At 42.4% G+C, this 17,807-nt stretch overlaps 1 protein-coding gene across 1 annotated transcript; it reads right to left on the minus strand.

Moving 5' to 3' along the window:
• Positions 1 to 289: 289 nt before the first annotated feature.
• LOC106583944 (serine/threonine-protein kinase NLK2) lies at positions 290 to 17,637 on the minus strand. The gene is made up of 11 exons (XM_014168646.2): positions 16,073 to 17,637; positions 15,761 to 15,890; positions 15,191 to 15,246; positions 14,770 to 14,876; positions 14,405 to 14,490; positions 12,940 to 13,149; positions 7,274 to 7,375; positions 3,738 to 3,824; positions 3,355 to 3,553; positions 3,113 to 3,206; positions 290 to 2,997 (listed from the first exon to the last, which is right to left on the minus strand). The coding sequence occupies exons 1-11, from the start codon at positions 16,381 to 16,383 to the stop codon at positions 2,949 to 2,951; spliced, it is 1,431 nt and encodes a 476-aa protein (XP_014024121.1). The 5' UTR covers positions 16,384 to 17,637; the 3' UTR covers positions 290 to 2,948.
• Between the last annotated feature and the right edge of the window lie 170 nt (positions 17,638 to 17,807).

The following is a 17,807-nucleotide window of genomic DNA, read 5'->3' on the forward strand; positions in this document are numbered from 1 at the left end:
AAAGATAGACACTTGTCAAATGTATAAACTGATTATATCTCAGTATCATATATAGGATATAATGCAATAGGCATAATAACCAGAGTTATCAGACATGTTGGAAAATTGCCATATAGAAAGAGAACATATAACTTTCTGAACACAAGAAAAAGTATACAACCAAAAAATAAAAACATTGTATGGGGCAAAAATAACTTGTAATTTGAGGCAGCAGCCCTTAAGTCAACAACCTGATACAGTACAATTTAACCCCCTCCCCATTGATAAGCGGACAGACACCACACAGGAATATTATCCAGTGACTATGCATTTATTCATTCACTACTTTACTCTTGTCGTTTTTTTTTAAGAAATTCAAGTATTTGTTGGGAGCACAAGTCCAAAACGTTTCCTAAACATCATGACAAAAAAAAAAAACCAACCAACAGAATTTTAACATTTTCAAAACAGCAGTATTCAACATCGGTTTCATATTCAGAATAATCAAAAAACACAAGTATCACTTTTTTTCTTATCATCAGAAACATTTCTAACATCTACATTCCCAGGTGTAGTCTTCTCTCCAGTGCCTATTGAGCTCATGAACAAAGGATATAGACCTGCTTCTTTTTCCTTCAGTAGATGCATCCCAAATGGCACCCTATTCCCTATATAGTGCACTACTTTTGACCAGACCCTCATTAGTAGTGCACTACAAAGGGAATAGGGTGTCATTTGGGATGGATCATAGATCTGATCTGAAGAGAACTGGACATCTGAAAGAAAATCCCTAACGGTGCTTCTCTCTGATACATTGCTTTAACCATTGCTTTAGCTGGGTCATACTCCTTAGTGCACACTGTAGGAAAACATTTTGCAACAAGTTTCTTATTGGACAAGTTCAAATAGTCCCTCCCAGTTTTAGTCAGTTTTATTTTTTTGGTGCCTAATGAATATGACCCTGCTATAAAAGGCGAACAGAGACGAGACGACAGTGTGAGGGGGATAGAGAGAAGAAAGGAGTGTGTGAGGGAAAGAGACGGACCCTGGTGAGCTCTTCTAAAACTCAGCCTGCTTGTGCTCTCTACTAAAGACAATAGCAAAGTTGTGAAACCAAAAAATAACTTTTTAAATGGATCACATCACAAAACATAAAAATATGAATCATATTTCCTAAAATCTAATTAATTAACATCACCACAAGGAAGGCTTGTCCATGGCGACAACTCCCATTGCACTGCATTCAAATCCAAAAGCCTCCTCCTTTTTTTTTATTTTTATATATCATAAATACAGACATGCAGGTTTAAGTGAAACATTCTGGCAATCCCCCGTCAACCCCTTAGCCTACACTTAGCACACAATAGCACCATCAGGTGGCGGGACAAGGGCCTGACCACTGCCATGATGGCAATGCCAACTAGCACAGTACAGCGTCTTCAGGAGCCTTATTTTAGTTAGTACTAGCTCCAGTCAGAGCTTCAGCGCACAGAGCTTTGCAGTTCCTCTTTGTGGAGAAAAAAAAGAGTTGAGGCACACTGTTATTGGTGAATAATATCTGTGTGTATTTGCGTGGTCGGGTCCACAGTCTTTGCAATGGAACACCTGAGCCGTGAACTCAACTGGAAATGAACCAAAAACCAATAAAGGAAAAACAAAATACAGCAGCATTTCACCAATACATTTCAACAAGCTGTTCTTCCTGTCATCTGTCCCTCATCCTCCATCCCTCTCTCCAAGAGGGAGCGACAGAGGTTAAGGAGGACAGTGATTTAGTACAAAGGAATGACATCACGTTACAGTGCGTAGTAGTTGAGTTGGGTCTATGTACACTTTACCCAGTAGACTCTCTCTGGGTTCCCTTTTTGACTCCAACATTTTTTGAGGTAATGAAATCATTGAAGCCGAAAACTGCACTTTCCCTTAAACTCTACACACAGACACACGTGAGTTCGCGCACACACACACACACACATACTGAAAGGGCTGACTACTCAGTACATGGGGACAACACGTGCTTTAGCTCGAACCGCCACTCACAGAGAAGCTAAAAAAATTAAAAAAAACACAAATTAAAATATAAAATAATATGATTTTAAAAACATGAGCGAGGCTCCATCTGCCTCAGAAGCCGTGGCCCCACCCAATCAAAGAATGCGGTCAATTTGTTGTCTAGGAAATGGTTTGATCTTATGGACGAGGGCAGATTGGGAGGGAAGATTCACAAGTAGCACGGAGTGAACCTCAAGGCCAGAGGTTGCATTGTAGCGCAGATCTAAAACCAGTTTACCGAAGATATTGAGAATGGGTCCAGTGAAACTATCAAACCAAATTTTATGGAATCGATGATAAAGGTAGGGTCATCAATGTAACATTAACATGACTAAGTCACTGAGAGCACAGGTAAGAGAGTATGGTGTCGCCAGGAGCACGTTGCTTAGACACTTTATCATATTGCACGAGGCTGGAATGACTTCAAAATTAACAGAGCAGAACAATTATTCAACATAAATTAATTAAACAGTTATTCCTTTGTCTCTACCTTCAACCACATTTGGAGCACAACACAACCAACTTCAACTCTTCTAGTAATAAATGTTTCCAATTTCCCTCTTCTACCACTCTTCCTCTTTATTCCTTTTTTAAAATTCAGCAGCACATTTTAGTTTTCAGCATTGGGGAAATGCCTATAGCGTTGGTGTAGTCAAGTCTTCACCAGTGTCAATAGTCGTTTTCATAGTTGGGAACTGTAGTTTTCATTGAAGGGAAATGTACTCTTTAGTAAAAAATGAGCATTTCCTCTGACACTGTTCTTCTCTCTGAGAGGCTGGCGTACTGTTTCATTCACACCTCCCCTCCATCCAGAGAAACCCAAACCTATCTCTATTATATTGACCAAAGCAAGTCTTGTTCTTTTTTATCAAACTGAATTTCCCATGATTGTTCTTGAACATGAACGATACTCCCCTTCATCTCTCCTCCTTCCTGGAGACTTTGGAGGAATGCCACGCAGTAGACCTGCGAGATCGAGAAAGATAAACAAAGAAAGAGAGATGTAGATAGTGCATGGCAAAATAGTATTTTAAGCTGTATGTATATTAGTTGTGTTCATCCCTCCCTTGGTGTTCCTCACCTGATGAAGGTCTTGAAGGCGGCACTCTGGGGGTTGATGCACAGCGGCACTCGTTTCCCCTGCTGGTGCTCTGTTATGAAGCGATGGATGAGCTCTGATAGAGCGAGAGAGAGAGGAGAGATTGCGAGAACGAGATCGCAACAGGCCATCAATTTCAATAACAAGCTGGGTTGGAAAAAAGTCAAAGAGAAGAGAATTGAAGAGAAAGAGGAGTAGAGGGAAGAGCACCAGATAGCTCCTACCTTTGCCCTGCCAGACAGAGAGCAGGCTGTTATCGTAGCTGTGGCTGAAGTTGCGGTCGGCGGGCGGTTCAAAGTCCCGCGTGTACACACGCCCACTGGGCACCGAGTAGCAGCACTGACACATGCACGTGTGGTAGCGCAGACGGCCCTCGTCCAGGTAGGGGTGGGAGAGGGCGTCGCTGCCCGAGATCCGTTTGGCCTGAGTCACACACATGGAAAGAAAGTTGGTCCCTCTCTAATCTTGTATTTTCTCCCTTACTGTAGCTAGCTTTTCCTTCTCAGGAGGTTGCTAGCTACATTTTCAGCTTTTGTTGCTTAAAGTTAAAACTTCCCTATCAGAGAGGTAGCCAATTGTGTGACAATAGACTTCTGTCTGTACTCACCGGATCAAACACCAGCATACGACACAACAGGTGCACGGCCTCGTGGGTCGCCCCGTCCGACAGCATATATAACACAGACAGCGACGGCTGAGGGGGAAGGGAGGGGGAGAGATTTTACATCATGAACTGCTGCACCTGGTTTTAAATAAGGATTGTGGGTGGGGTATAGATTAGATAATATCTGGGCCCAGTTTCACAAAAGCATCTTAAGGCTAAGTTCACCAATTAACTTAGTCTTCCAAGATGCTTTTGGGAAACAGGGCCATGAGCAGTAATATTTTGGCACCCTTGCACGATTCTCTATTTCTTCAAAAATATATATTTTTGGGGGGGGGGGGGGTATTAACCTTAACACAAACACGTTTGGCAGGAAATGCCAAACGTGTGTTTGTGTTTAATACCCCCCAAAAAAAATTTTTTAAGAAAGAGAGAATCGTGCAAGGGTGCCAAAATAGTGTCAATTTTCTATGCATAGCCTACAATCCAAGTATAAAAACTATAAGAAATTAATTTTATATAGCATACACCATCCCAATAAATCCATTATTTATTTTAGACAGGTCTAAAGAAACATGATGAAGAAAATGTAGGCTATTTCAGAAAAACAGAATAGCATATTCTGAGTTGTCCTTATGTTAGGTCCTGATCTGGCTATGCCATATGGCTGTGAACTACACTAGTTAATTTAGCAGACAGGATTTGCTTAGAATTCCGTGGCATTCTTTTATAGTATGAAGAATACAATTGAACATAGCTGAATAAAATAGAAAGCATATTTTCCACCAAACGATTTCAGAGGAAGTGAAACATGTAAGCTATTCAGTGTTGAGCGGTTAACAAAGAAACAGGGGCTCCTATATGTTTCATTTGTAGTTCTTTTTGCAACTTTAGTTGTGATACAAACTTAGAATGCATTAAAAATCTAAACATATAGCTTAAGGCTGCATGATGAGACAAATGACTTAAAAAAGTCACATGAAAGACATGAGCTCTTCTCCTTGCAGGCTGCATTCTCTCATTCACAATTTGACAAGCACTTGATAATATTCTGACCCATCAAACTATTCTTCATTTAAATCTGGTCTTTACATATGGCAATATACAATATACACTACAAGACCAAAAGTATGTGGACACCTGTTCGTCGAACATCTCATTCCAAAACCAGGGGCATTAATATTGAGTTGGTCCCCCCTTTGCTGCTCTAACAGCCTCAACTCTTCTGGGATGGCTTTCCACTAGATGTTGGAACATTGCTGGTGGGACTTGCTTCCATTCAGCCACAAGAGCATTAGTGAGGTCGGGCACGGATGTTGGATGATTAGGCCTGGCTCGCAGTCGGCGTTCCAATTCATCCCAAAGGTGTTCGATGGGGTTGAAGTTCTTCCACACTGATCTCGACAAACCATTTCTGTATGGACCTCGCTTTGTGCATGGGGGCATTGTCATGCTGAAACAGGAAAGGGCCTTCTCCTAAACTGTTGCCACAAAGTTGGAAGCACAGAATCTTCAAGAATGTCATTGTATGCTGTAGCGTTAGATTCGTCCGTCCGACTGCCAGATGGTGAAGCGTGATTCATCACTCCAGAGTACGCATTTCCACTGTTCCAGAGTCCAATGGCAGTCACTCCAGCCGACGCTTGGCATTGGTGATTTTAGGCTTGTGTGCGGCTGCTTGGCCATGGAAACCCATTTCATTAAGCTCCCGAAGAACAGTTCTTGTGCTGACGTTGCTTCCAGAGTTTGGAACTTGGTAGTGAGTGTTGCAACCGAGGACAAATGATTTTTACACGCTTCAGCACTAGGCAGTCCAGTTCTGTGAGCTTGTGTAGCCAACCACTTCGCGGCTGAGCCGTTGTTGCTCCTAGACATTTCCACTTTACAATAACAGCATTTACAGTTGACTGAGGCAGCTCTGGTAGGGCAGACATTTTACGAACTGACTAGATGGCAAGGTGGCATCCTGAAGGTGCCACGTTGAAAGTCACTCAACACTTCAGTAAGGCCATTCTATTGCCAATGTTTAACTATGGAGATTGCATGGCTGTGTGCTTGATTTTATACACCTATCAGCAACAGGTGGCTGAAATAGCCAAATTCACTAATTTGAAAGGGTGTCCACATACTTTTGCATATATAGTGTATGTGCGGAATTATTTTTGATTTAGAACAGCCCACAAAAAAAAAAGTAATACGTAGCCTGCACTCGAATAGCAAACGGCGGTTACGTTTTTTAATATGCAAGCATATACGGCGTGTCCATTAGGCTAGGGGAAGCTTTCCCGAAAGTAAATTGAATTAAATTGCCAAAATTAATTATATAGGAGAAATAAATAAAATAATTCAAAATAGAATACTAAAGCATGATTTAGCCACGGAAGATCATTAGCTTCTTTAAAAAAAAATAAGTTGTGGATTGTTTTAAATCGCATTGCCTACAGTCGGAAGGAAAGACAGCTTGCGCAATATGGGCAGATTCATTGTTGAGTTGCGACGGACTGTGAAAAGTGGGGAGACCAAGCCAGGCATATCGCAATTTAAAAATACAACCGCGGGGAAAAAAGGCAACGAAAGAAGAAACATATCTGATAAAGCTGGTAAACTAGACCTACTCTAGGTTAGACGCACTCAGCCACGCATTGAACGTTCTTTTTTGCTAACACTGATTGAGTTATATTATGACTATCCAACCTATTCATCACACTACGAATAGTAAGTAGGCTCTTACATAAGTCAGCAAATGCGATTATGCATGTAATGTTTTTATTATAAAGGCGCATTTTTTATGGGGAAAATGATCTTCCCCAAACTTAACTCACGCGCTGTCTATGTATGCCTGGTAGGCTACACTGCTTGTAAAGCGGATTTATGTGCTTAATTTTAAGAAATGAGCAGGGAAAAAAATCAATAATACATGTCATCATATACACAAATAGCAAATTGAGGACACTTTTCCTGCGGTTCATTTTCATACCAGCCAGGCTGCTCCTGTTGTAAAAGTGAAGCAATGTGCTTAATATTAAGAAAGTTGAGAAATAAATAGTAGACCTAGCCTAGAGAAATCGGATGGGATCCTCCCTCCTCGTTTTTAATAGAGACCTTCAAAACTCTTATTTTCTCACACAAATGCATAGCATATAGAAGTGTTCATGGGCTCTCATGATGTGTTCAATTTGATTTTCGATTGCATTTGCATTGATGTCAGAGTGATTAGAGGGGCAATAAGTACCAGGTCATTAGTGACTGGCAGTTAGCAAGTTTGGTGGGATACTAATGACCATCAGCGGCATCAGAGCGCAGTTTTGGAGAAGCCTAGTTACCGTGACTAAACGGTCACATGGAATTTGATTGCGGTCATGACTCGGGACGCAGGTGTGGTGGTAAAACCGTTACCGTAACAACCCTAGTTGGAAGTAAGGTATTTCCGTTTGTATAGTGCAAGGGGGACAATATTTGACCACATGTGTCTCATAGTAATACAAAGGAAGTTCTGATCAGTCAGTGAGTAGTTCATAGGTTCAGTGAGGAGGAAGTACCGGTTTGTGAGGTCCTCTCAGGATGTGAGCTCTGGCCCCCTCACAGGCAGATGCCATGGCAGAGAGAGGAGGGGTACCCAGCAGATCAGTGATCAGATCCAACTGAGGGGTAGAGGGAGAGAGAGAGAGAGAATATAGAGAGTGAGGAGATTTAATTTGACAACAAACCAACAACAAAAAAATTATGCATTTGATTAATAATTGATAGACAAAAGTTACAATTATTGCCCAGACAGATTACACCTTCAGATGGCTTTCCCTATTTCCTCCCTCCCAACCTGTTGAATAGGGTTCTGTGCCTCCCACCCCTCTACGAGAGCTGTGGTGGGCACACAATTTCGTCAGTAGGTGATTGTCAAGCAAATAACTGTCGGTCTCACGGTAATTGACCGTTAATTAACAAACACATTTAGCATCTCCTGGCTTCCACACACAGCCTACAAGCCACTGATGCAGACCTTTGGAACATCCACATTTCAAAAAGTTTAATAAATCCATGTAATATAGCCTACACCTTGACAATAAATCAATTATTTATTTTAGACAGGTCTAAAGAAGCATGATATGAAGAAAATGTAGTCTATTTCAGGAGAACAGAATAACATACTCTGAGTTGTCCTTATGTTAGGTCCTGATCTGGCTTTGCCAAATGGCTGTGGGCTACACTAGTTAATTTAGCAGACAAGATTTACTCAGAATTTCATGGCATTATTTTATATTATGAAGAATACAATTGAACAAAGCTGAATAAAATAGAAAGGATATTTTCTCCAAAAGATTTGAGGGAGTGTGCACATGCGGCTATTCTGTGTTGAGCGGTTAACAAAGAAACAGGGGCTCCTATAAGTTTCATTTGTAGTTATTAATGTAACTTTAGTTGTTCTACAAACGTTGGGCTATATATTTTGATTTTTAATACATTATAAGGCTGCATGATGCGACTAATGGTGATTTTTAAAAAGTAACTTGAAAGGCATGAGCTCTACTTTTTTTTGCGCAGGCTATAAACACTTCATCAGTCTCTCATTCACAATTTTACAAGCACTTAATAATGCCTCGAATTTCATAGCGGCATCCCCTTTGTGTGGCCGTAATGCACCCTAAAAAAATCCATGCCTTTTGCTGGCCAGTGGCCGATGTGCCCTTGGCCCAGAGTGCTGCGTTGTGCCCTTTTCCCTGAGTGCTGCTTGCTCCGAAGCAACTCTCACTCACATGGCTCTCCATCACAGGCTACAAGTGAAGACAGACACATTGGGGACGCAACTGCGCAAGTTCTTATCCAATTCCGAGGTGCATATTGAAAATATTGGAAGAACTGTCCACATTTACTTAGTCAGCAAACAAGATGAGTAGGCCTTATGAACAGCAAAATATCTTATTCTATGTGAGAAATACATATTCCCCCCCCAAAAATGTACGCAATGTGGCTGACGCAACAGATCAGAGTGTTTAGCTTAAAATGTTGATAAACTATTTGGTTATTTCTTCACATTATAAGCGCAGCAATACGCACACGGCAGTAGGTTATAAGAGTGAATGTTCCATTAGCGGGAAAACTAGAGACTAAAAAACAGCTTCTATCTCAAGGCCATCAGACTGTTAAATAGCCATCACTAGCACAGATAGGCTGCTGCCAACATACACAGAATTTAAATCATTGGCCACTTCAAAAAAATGGAACACTAGTCATTTTAATAATGTTTACATATCTTGCATTACTCAACTCATATGTATATACTGTATTCTATACTATCTACTGTATCTTAGTCTATGCCGCTCTGACATAGTGTAACCGATGTGAAATGGCTAGTTAGTTAGCGGTGGTTCGCGCTAATAGCGTTTCAATCGGTGACGTCACTCGCTCTGAGACTTGAAGTAGGGTTGCCCCTTGCGTTGCAAGGGCCGCGGCTTTTGTGGCGCGATGGGTAACGATGCTTCGTGGGGTGTCAGTTGTTGATGTGTGCAAGGGTCCCTGGTTCGAGCCCAGGTTGGGGCGAAGAGAGGGACGGAACCTACACTGTTACATTGATGCTGTTGACCCGGATCATTGGTTGCTGCGGAAAAGGAGGAGGTCAAAGGGGGGGTGAGTGTAACCGATGTGAAATGGCTAGTTAGTTAGCGGTGGTGCGCGCTAATAGCGGTTCAATCGGTGACGTCACTCGCTCTGAGACTTGAAGTAGGGTTGCCCCTTGCGTTGCAAGGGCCGCGGCTTTTGTGGCGCGATGGGTAACGATGCTTCGTGGGGTGTCAGTTGTTGATGTGTGCAAGGGTCCCTGGTTCGAGCCCAGGTTGGGGCGAAGAGAGGGACGGAACCTACACTGTTACATTGATGCTGTTGACCCGGATCATTGGTTGCTGCGGAAAAGGAGGAGGTCAAAGGGGGGGGTGAGTGTAACCGATGTGAAATGGCTAGTTAGTTAGCGGTGGTGCGCGCTAATAGCGTTTCAATCGGTGACGTCACTCGCTCTGAGACTTGAAGTAGGGTTGCCCCTTGCGTTGCAAGGGCCGCGGCTTTTGTGGCGCGATGGGTAACGATGCTTCGTGGGGTGTCAGTTGTTGATGTGTGCAAGGGTCCCTGGTTCGAGCCCAGGTTGGGGCGAAGAGAGGGACGGAACCTACACTGTTACAATTGCTCATCCATATATTTATACATTCTTAATTCCATTCCTTTACTTAGATTTGTGTGTATTAGGTATTTGTTGTGAAATTGTTAGATATTACTTGTTAGTTATTGCTGCACTGTTGGAACTAGAAGCACAAGCTAGACCCGCAGTAACATCTGCTAAACACGTGTATGTGACAAATACATTTGATTTGAACACCATTATCAAGTGACCGCAAATGCAATTATGCATGTAATGCTTTCATGTATGCCAGTTAGGCTCTTCACCCCTTGTAAGAAGATATTTTGCCACTTTAGTTGTGATGCAAACCTCAAAACATAAAGGCCTATGGGCTAGGCTACATGAGGTGTGCAACTATCATTCGTAAAAACCTAAAAAAAAAAGGCATTATTTCTTGCCTTACGCGGGGCATCAGTGATAATATATAATTCACAAGTGATAGGCTAATATTGTCACCCATCAGACTATTCTTCATTAAATATTGTCTTTACATATACTAAATAATATACAGTAACAGTCAAAAGGTAGAACACCTACTCATTCCAGGGTTTTTCTTTATTTTTACTATTTTCTACATTGTAGAATAATAGTGAAGACATCAAAACTATGAAATAACACATATGGAATCATGTAGTAACCAAAAAAGTGTTTAACAAATCTAAATATATTTAGATGTATAAGATTCTTCAAAGTAGCCACCCTTTGCCTAGATGACAGCTTTGCACACTCTTGGCATTCACTCAACCAGCTTCATGGAGGTACAGTAGTCATTACTTTAAGACATGAAGGTCAGTCAATCTGGAAAATGTCAAGAACTTTGAACGTTTCTTCAAGTGCAGTCGCAAATACCGTCAAGCGCTATGATGAAACTGGCTCTCATGTGGACCGTCACAGGAAAGGAAGACCCAGAGTTAGCTCTGCGGCAGAGGATAAGTTCATTAGAGTTAACTGAACCACAGATTGCAGCACAAATAAATGCTTCACAGTTCAAGTAACAGACATCTCAACATCAACTGTTCAGAGGAGACTGCTTGAATCAGGCCTTCATGGTCAAATTGCTGCAAAGAAACCACTACTAAAGGACACCAATAAGAAAAAGAGACTTGCTTGGGCCAAGAAACACGAGCAATGGACATTAGACCGGTGGAAATCTGTCCTTTGGTCTGATGAGTCCAAATTTGCGATTTTTGCTTCCAACCGCCGTGTCTTTGTGAGACGCAGAGTAGGTGAACGGATTATCTCCGCTTATGTAGTTCCCACCATGAAGCATGGAGGTGTGATGGTGCTTTGCTGGTGACACTGTCAATGATTTATTTAGAATTCAAGGCACACTTAACCAGCATGGCTACCACAGCATTCTTCAGCGATACACCATCCCATCTGGTTTGCGCTTAGTGGGACTCATTTGTTTTTCAACAGGACAATGACCCACACCTCCAGGCTATGTAAGGGCTATTTGACCAAGGAGGAGAGTGCTGCATCAGATGACCTGGCTTCCACAATCACCCAACTTCAACTGAACTGAGATGCTCTGGGATGAGTTGGACCGCAGAGTGAAGAAAAAGCAGCCAACGAGTGCTCAGCACATGTGGGAACTCCTTCAAGACTTTTGGAAAAGCATTCCAGGTGAAGCTGGTTGAGAGAATGCCAAGAGTATGCAAAGCTGTCATCAAGGCAAAGGGTGGCTACATTGAAGAATCTAAAATAGAAAATCTATTTTGATTTGTTTAACACTTATTTGGTTACTACACGATTCAATGTGTGTTATTTCATAGTTGATGTCTTCACTATTATTCTACAATGTAGAAAATAGTTTTTTTTTTAAAAAACCTTGAATGAGTAGGAGCGATCAACAGGTGAAGTTGCCGATCCTATCCTCGTCGCCAAAAATGTAGTGGAAATTCAGTACTGAGATAGACTTGGTAATTTCTCCAAACAACCATCTTTATTTAATATCAATTAATTATTGCAGTAATGAAACCAACGACCCCACGCTCTGAAGTGTGTTGCCGAGTGCTTAACTGATAATGAAAAAAACAGATTTTATATAGGACCTAAAACAATGCTTAGTCAGGCTGGTTCCAACCCCTCCCATGCAGAGTGGGGGCACCATAAGCTACTTTGGGTTCATCCTGTGGTCATCTGCATGGTTGTTGTTCTAACCCTCCAGGCTAAGTTTCCCAGATGCCAGGATGATGAGACAATGAGGGTTTTGTTCTGTTCCTCCAGGCTCTCTTTATCTCTGCTACACCCACCACATCTTATCTATGGAATGCCAGCTGTAGGTTTTTACCTAGACATCACTTAATCAGTTGCCAGCCCAAGCTTCAAAAGACTCCTCTCAGTTCACTCAGAATGAAGAGAGAGAAGTGTCTTACTATTAGTTATGTATTTAATCATTAACTATTAATATCAAACAAATCAGGTGAATATGAAAATGTTCTATCACAGTAGGTGTGTGCAACCTGTTGACTGGTACTGTATGTGTGAAATTTGTTTTGATTTAGGATGAAACGTCATCATGCACCTGTATCGAAACAGGGGCAGGGGGAAAAATACATGTCATCTATGCATTTAAATAGCAAATGGAGGACGCTTTTCCCGTGGTTCATTTTCACGCCAGCCAGGCTATACTCCCGTTGCAAAGATAAGCAATGTGCTTCATATTAGGAAAGTTGAGAAATAAATAGAAGGCCTAGCCTATAGAAAGCTGATGGGATCCTCCTCTTTTTAATAGAGACCAACACCCTGTTTTATTGCGCAATTGCATAGCCTATAGAAATGTTTCGCAACATAAGCTCATGGGCTCTCATGAAATGTTTGATTTGATTTTTGATTACATTTGCATTGATGTCAGAGTGATTAGAGGGACGATAGAGTGCTGAGTACCAGTCAGTTAGCAAGTTTGGTAGGCTACTAATGACCAGCAGCATCAGAGCATGGAGGAGCCTAATTACCGTGACCGTGGAATTTGACTGCCTTCATGACTTGTGACCGCCGGTGTGACGGTAATACGGTCACTGCAACAGCCCTACCCTCTACCTGTTGTATGGGGCTCTGGGCCTGGAACAGGATGCGTCGACCCAGTAGTTCAGCAAAGATGCAGCCCACCGACCAGACATCTATGGCAGAGCCGTAATGGCGGCTGCCCATCAGCACCTCAGGAGCCCGGTAGTACTGAGTCACCACCTCCTGGGTCATGTGACGAGACGGGTCCGGCTCCTCCACACGTGCCAGCCCAAAGTCACAGATCTGAGAGAGAGAGAGAAGGAGAGGGAAGAGGGAGAAAGAAAGAGGTGAGTTACATGATAACACTGAGTATACAAAACATTAAGAACACCTGCTCTTTCCATGACAGACTGACCAGGTGAAAGCTACCCTTTTGATGTCACTTGTTAAATCCACTTCAATCAGTGTAGATGGAGGGCATTTTTAAGCCTTGAGACAATTGAGACATGGATTGTGTATGTGTGCCATTCAGAGGCTGAAAAATGGGCAAGACAAAAGATTTAAGTGCCTTTGAACAGAGTATGGTAGTAGGGGCCAGGTGCACCAGTTTCACTGTGTCAAGAACTGCAACGATGCTGGGTTTTTTCACGCTCAACAGTGATGGGTTCGGATTTCTAAACTTGAAATATAGTTAATCATCAGTTATACTAGAGACATGAGGGGTGCCATAGTCTAGGGTCTACACTAGAAGTTAATGGTTATCTGTAGGAGGAATGTATATGGTGGATGCAATTAAGCTTGGAATGTACTGAGTGGATGGAAGACTGGGTGGAGAGCGGTGGATTAGTGAGGAAGGGGGTCGAGGTCAGGTCACATTAAGGGAGAAGGAACAGTTTATTGCCCGTATCACTTAACTTCCTGTCTAGCAATAAATATGTAATGTTTAGAGAGAAGGAGGAGACTCCATCCAAATTAGGGTATATATACTACCACTGGTGGAAATATGCTTTTGTCTTATGCAGCTGTATGACCAAATGGGTGAATAAACTTGGTCTAAGCTTTACTAATCGTCCATGAGTTTTAATAGGTTCATTTAGAACCTAACAACAGTTTCCCATGTGTATCAAGAATGGTCGACCACCCAAAGGACATCCAGCCAACTTGACACAACTGTGGGAAGCACTGGAGTCAACACGGGCCAGCATCCCTGTGGAACGCTTTCGATACCTTGTAGATTCCATGCCCCAATGAATTGAGGCTGTTCTGGGGGGCAACAGGTGTGGGGGGGGGGGGGGTGCAACTCAATATTAGGAAGGTGTTTGTAATGTTTGGTATAATCAGTGTAGGTTGACGAGTGTAATTACAGCATAATATACGTGTATGTTTGTCAAAATGTGTATAGATGAAATTCTTCAGCCCATATTGACCTCTACTAAGTTATTTTCTTCTTGGCCAGCATAATGCTTTCTTGTCATGTCTTTTGAGGAAGTTCACACAGATTCACACATTCATGCATGCGGACACACGCCAAAACAAACATGTACACACACACAGTTACCTTGAGCAGGCAGTTACTGTTGACTAACAGGTTCCCAGGTTTGATGTCCCTGTGCAGGATGCCAGCAGAATGCAGGTACTTCAGCCCTGAGAGGAGGAGAATCGCTGTTACTCATAACGGTTCAAATACAGCCCCGAGCCAATTCCCCTTCAGTGTTTGCAGTCAATGACAACATGAATCCATCAATATGGCTCCATCACATGAAACAAGCTGGCTCCTTTAAACCTGCAAACCCAGAAAGGCTAGGAGGCAAACTCACAAATGGCTTGTTTTGGGGCTCAGGAGTCAACCTTTAACTTTGACTTCCAACTCCATTTCAACCTTCAACTTTGCCCCTTTCCCTACTCCTCCGCCGTCCCACTCACCTCTGAGGATCTGGTAGAGGAACACCTTGATGTGGTCGGTGGTGAGGGGCTGGGGAGACACAATGACTTTGTGGAGGTCACTCTGCATCAGCTCAGTGATCACATAGCTACAGTCAGGCATGGCCCACGGTCAAGGAAACAGAAGCCTATAGGATGTGGATGGACCACATAGAAGAAAGCGTAATACTACATCTATCTATATTAAAGTTAAATGTATCTATCATAACACAAGACTATCACTAATGGTATCATCTCTGTTGAGGTTTATCTTGATTTAGATTGTACTATGTAGATTCAGACTGTTTTGAAAGGAGGAGGACATGATAATAGAGAGAGGAAGTGCAGGAGTGAACAATGGCTGACACATAACAGTCATGTGTGCAAGTGTGTGTGTGCACATGAATGTGCGTGTGAAGGATACATTTCCTCGAAGCAGTCCATCTGTGGAGGCTGCAGAATGTCCAGCGCTGACAACACCTGTAAACACACATCATCATCATCACCCTTCTCGTTGTTTTAATGATTAGAGATCTAAAGGACAAAACAGACAGACGAATGGTTAAAAGCAGTGAGTGGCCATCCTATCGCCTTTGACCACAGAACATTGGCCGTCATTTCGTGTTCATTTTCTGACGATTATACATCGCCACCATTCATCAACACTCAGCAAGTGATCTACCGTTCACAGCCAACGTTTGTTATGGCACTTCTTGTCCTTAAGTGTCTAAACTATAACAAACCTCTAACTTCACAGTGATATTTGTAAAGCTAGCCTCTGTATGAAAACATATCAATGAGCAGTGTGAAGACGCATCGCTATGTCTTATGTTATGGATGCAATACTGTATGAAAATGTCTCAAATGGCACCTTTTTCCTATAGCAAGTCCACTATTTCTTTTTACCAGTGTATAGGAAATAGGGTGCCATTTAGGACGCTGCCTATGTGTGTTGTGCAGTCCTGTGTATAGATGTATCGCTATCCATTCTTACATTGTCGTGTTTGAAGAAGCAGAGCATCCTCAGCTCTCTGAAGACCCTCTTACAGGAGACTAGGTTCTGGAAGACATTGGGCATCTTCTTCAGGGCTACCTTACGCCCGTCACGAGGGTCTGTCACTGACCTGCAGGAGCAATATGAAGAGGGGCATCTGTTAGCACTGGTCAACAATGGGGAGTGCACGTGCACAGTATGTCTATCTCATTCCCTTGTCAGATACACACCCTTTTTTTGGAAAGGAAAAACACCATGCAAAAACTCACATGGAAATCAGTCTTAATTCTCATTTGAAATGGCACAACTTACCAGACCACACCAAATGCGCCATAACCGATAGGTCGATCAGGCTCCATCTCAGCAGGGCTTGGTACTTCACTGGCAGGACTACTATGAGGCTGTGGTACAGCGGCCCCGCCGCCTATGCTTCCCCCAAGAGATGTTGGATGTCGTGGCGTCCCCGCTGGGGCAGTGGGTCCAGTTAGACTCGGTGTTGCACTGAGGCCCGTGGAAGTGGCTCCAGTTGAGGTGTTGACGCAAAAATACTTATGGCCTAACTCAGATCCGGGGAACAGGTTACCACATACTGTCTGCTGCCGGCCTGTACCATGGAATGCCATTCTAATTCAAACCCCTATCAGAAGAATTAATTTGGGAGCCATGTCTAATACTGTACTCACTTTGAACGTTGCATACATTACATATACATGATCCGAGAGCTTCACTTCAATGTTCTATGCAGGCATGATTGTGACTATGTTTCTTGCTTGTAGAACATGCAACGGAAAATGTAAACAATGTCTGATATGGTTGGCAGCTATCTTGATAGCTATATAATAACAGGAGCAGTGCTGTTAAGCTTGCTATTAGACTCGTCGTGGAATCACCAGTATTGGCTTCAGTGAGGTAGGTAGGTCACGACAAAAAAACTAAAGTATAATTAGCAGTGCGTGTTCCTGAGCTAACGTTATATAGACACAAACGCTATCTAATTGGCCAGTGATCACATAATCAATGCAAGCCTGGTTGGGGAAAACAATGCCTGTCACTGTCAATACATTTTGTGGCCTAATTTTACGACGAGAAAGAAGTCTCCCCTTAGCTAACAATGCTATGTTACATTACCTGGCTACCAGCTCACGCTACATTAGTTTATTGCCCGGGCTCAGCTAGCTACTGTAGCTACCTTTGTCTGGTTGAAGTTAACTAACGAACTAGCTAGCTAAACCTTAAAGTAGACACACCTGTGTTTGCATATAGTTAGCTGAGTAATTACACTAGCTTATTATATAGCTAACCAGTTGCACTGTGTTGCAGAGGTAGCTAAATAGAGGTAGCAAACGCCCATTTCATCCACTTCAGATGTCGGTCAATGACATTAAGATTCGTAGAACGTTAGCTAGCTGGCATCAGTCCGATTGCTAACCAGCTGTTCCATGCCCCTTACAGATAGCCGGTATTTAGCTAGTAGACTATCGTGACATATATATTTGCTTTGAGCAAAAGCACTTTCAGTAGACGAAACGGTTCCAGGAAAATGAACGAAAAACAAACCAGCAAACGTTGTTCGCAGCGCGAGGAAATCCTATTTGATTTTACACAACGAAAGTCAGTTTTGCATCGCTAGCTGCGTTAACCGGGGTTGTCAGCTAGCTAAATTGCTAACAAGCTAGCCATATATCATACCCAATGCTAAAAATGAAAAGTGCCAAGAGAGATTAAACCAGCTGCTATGTGATATATTCCATCGCTCTTCTCTATATCATCTGCTAAACATGTCTTCCGAATTATCCCTTTCTTTCTTGGAAATCAGCTGTTTGAAAGAGTGGGATAGTGAGTGAGTTGGGGGATGGATAGAAAAGGTGGGGGAGGGTTAGACCACTAGTGTAAACAATGCCATGGACAATAGATATACGGCTCATATAATCACTATTCAGATTATCATAACTACATTTTATAGAGATAAAAAATAATATTAATAGTTCAATAATAATTACATTTTTCTCCATTCAGAGAAATACTCATTTTCTATTCTACTGCATCT

This window comes from Salmo salar, chromosome ssa23 (genome assembly GCF_905237065.1).
Source record: "Salmo salar chromosome ssa23, Ssal_v3.1, whole genome shotgun sequence".
NCBI lineage: Eukaryota > Metazoa > Chordata > Actinopteri > Salmoniformes > Salmonidae > Salmo > Salmo salar.

Bases quoted from the DNA above. Each gene is read 5' to 3' on its own strand.
- LOC106583944 (XM_014168646.2), bottom strand. From the start codon at position 16,383: ATGGCATTCCATGGTACAGGCCGGCAGCAGACAGTATGTGGTAACCTG. The intron at 15,891-16,072 runs GTAAGTTGTGCC...TTGCTCCTGCAG, and splicing joins GGCGCATTTGGTGTGGTCTG to GTCAGTGACAGACCCTCGTG. The intron at 3,825-7,273 runs GTACTTCCTCCT...CTTCCCCCTCAG, and splicing joins TGAGAGGACCTCACAAACCG to CCGTCGCTGTCTGTGTTATA.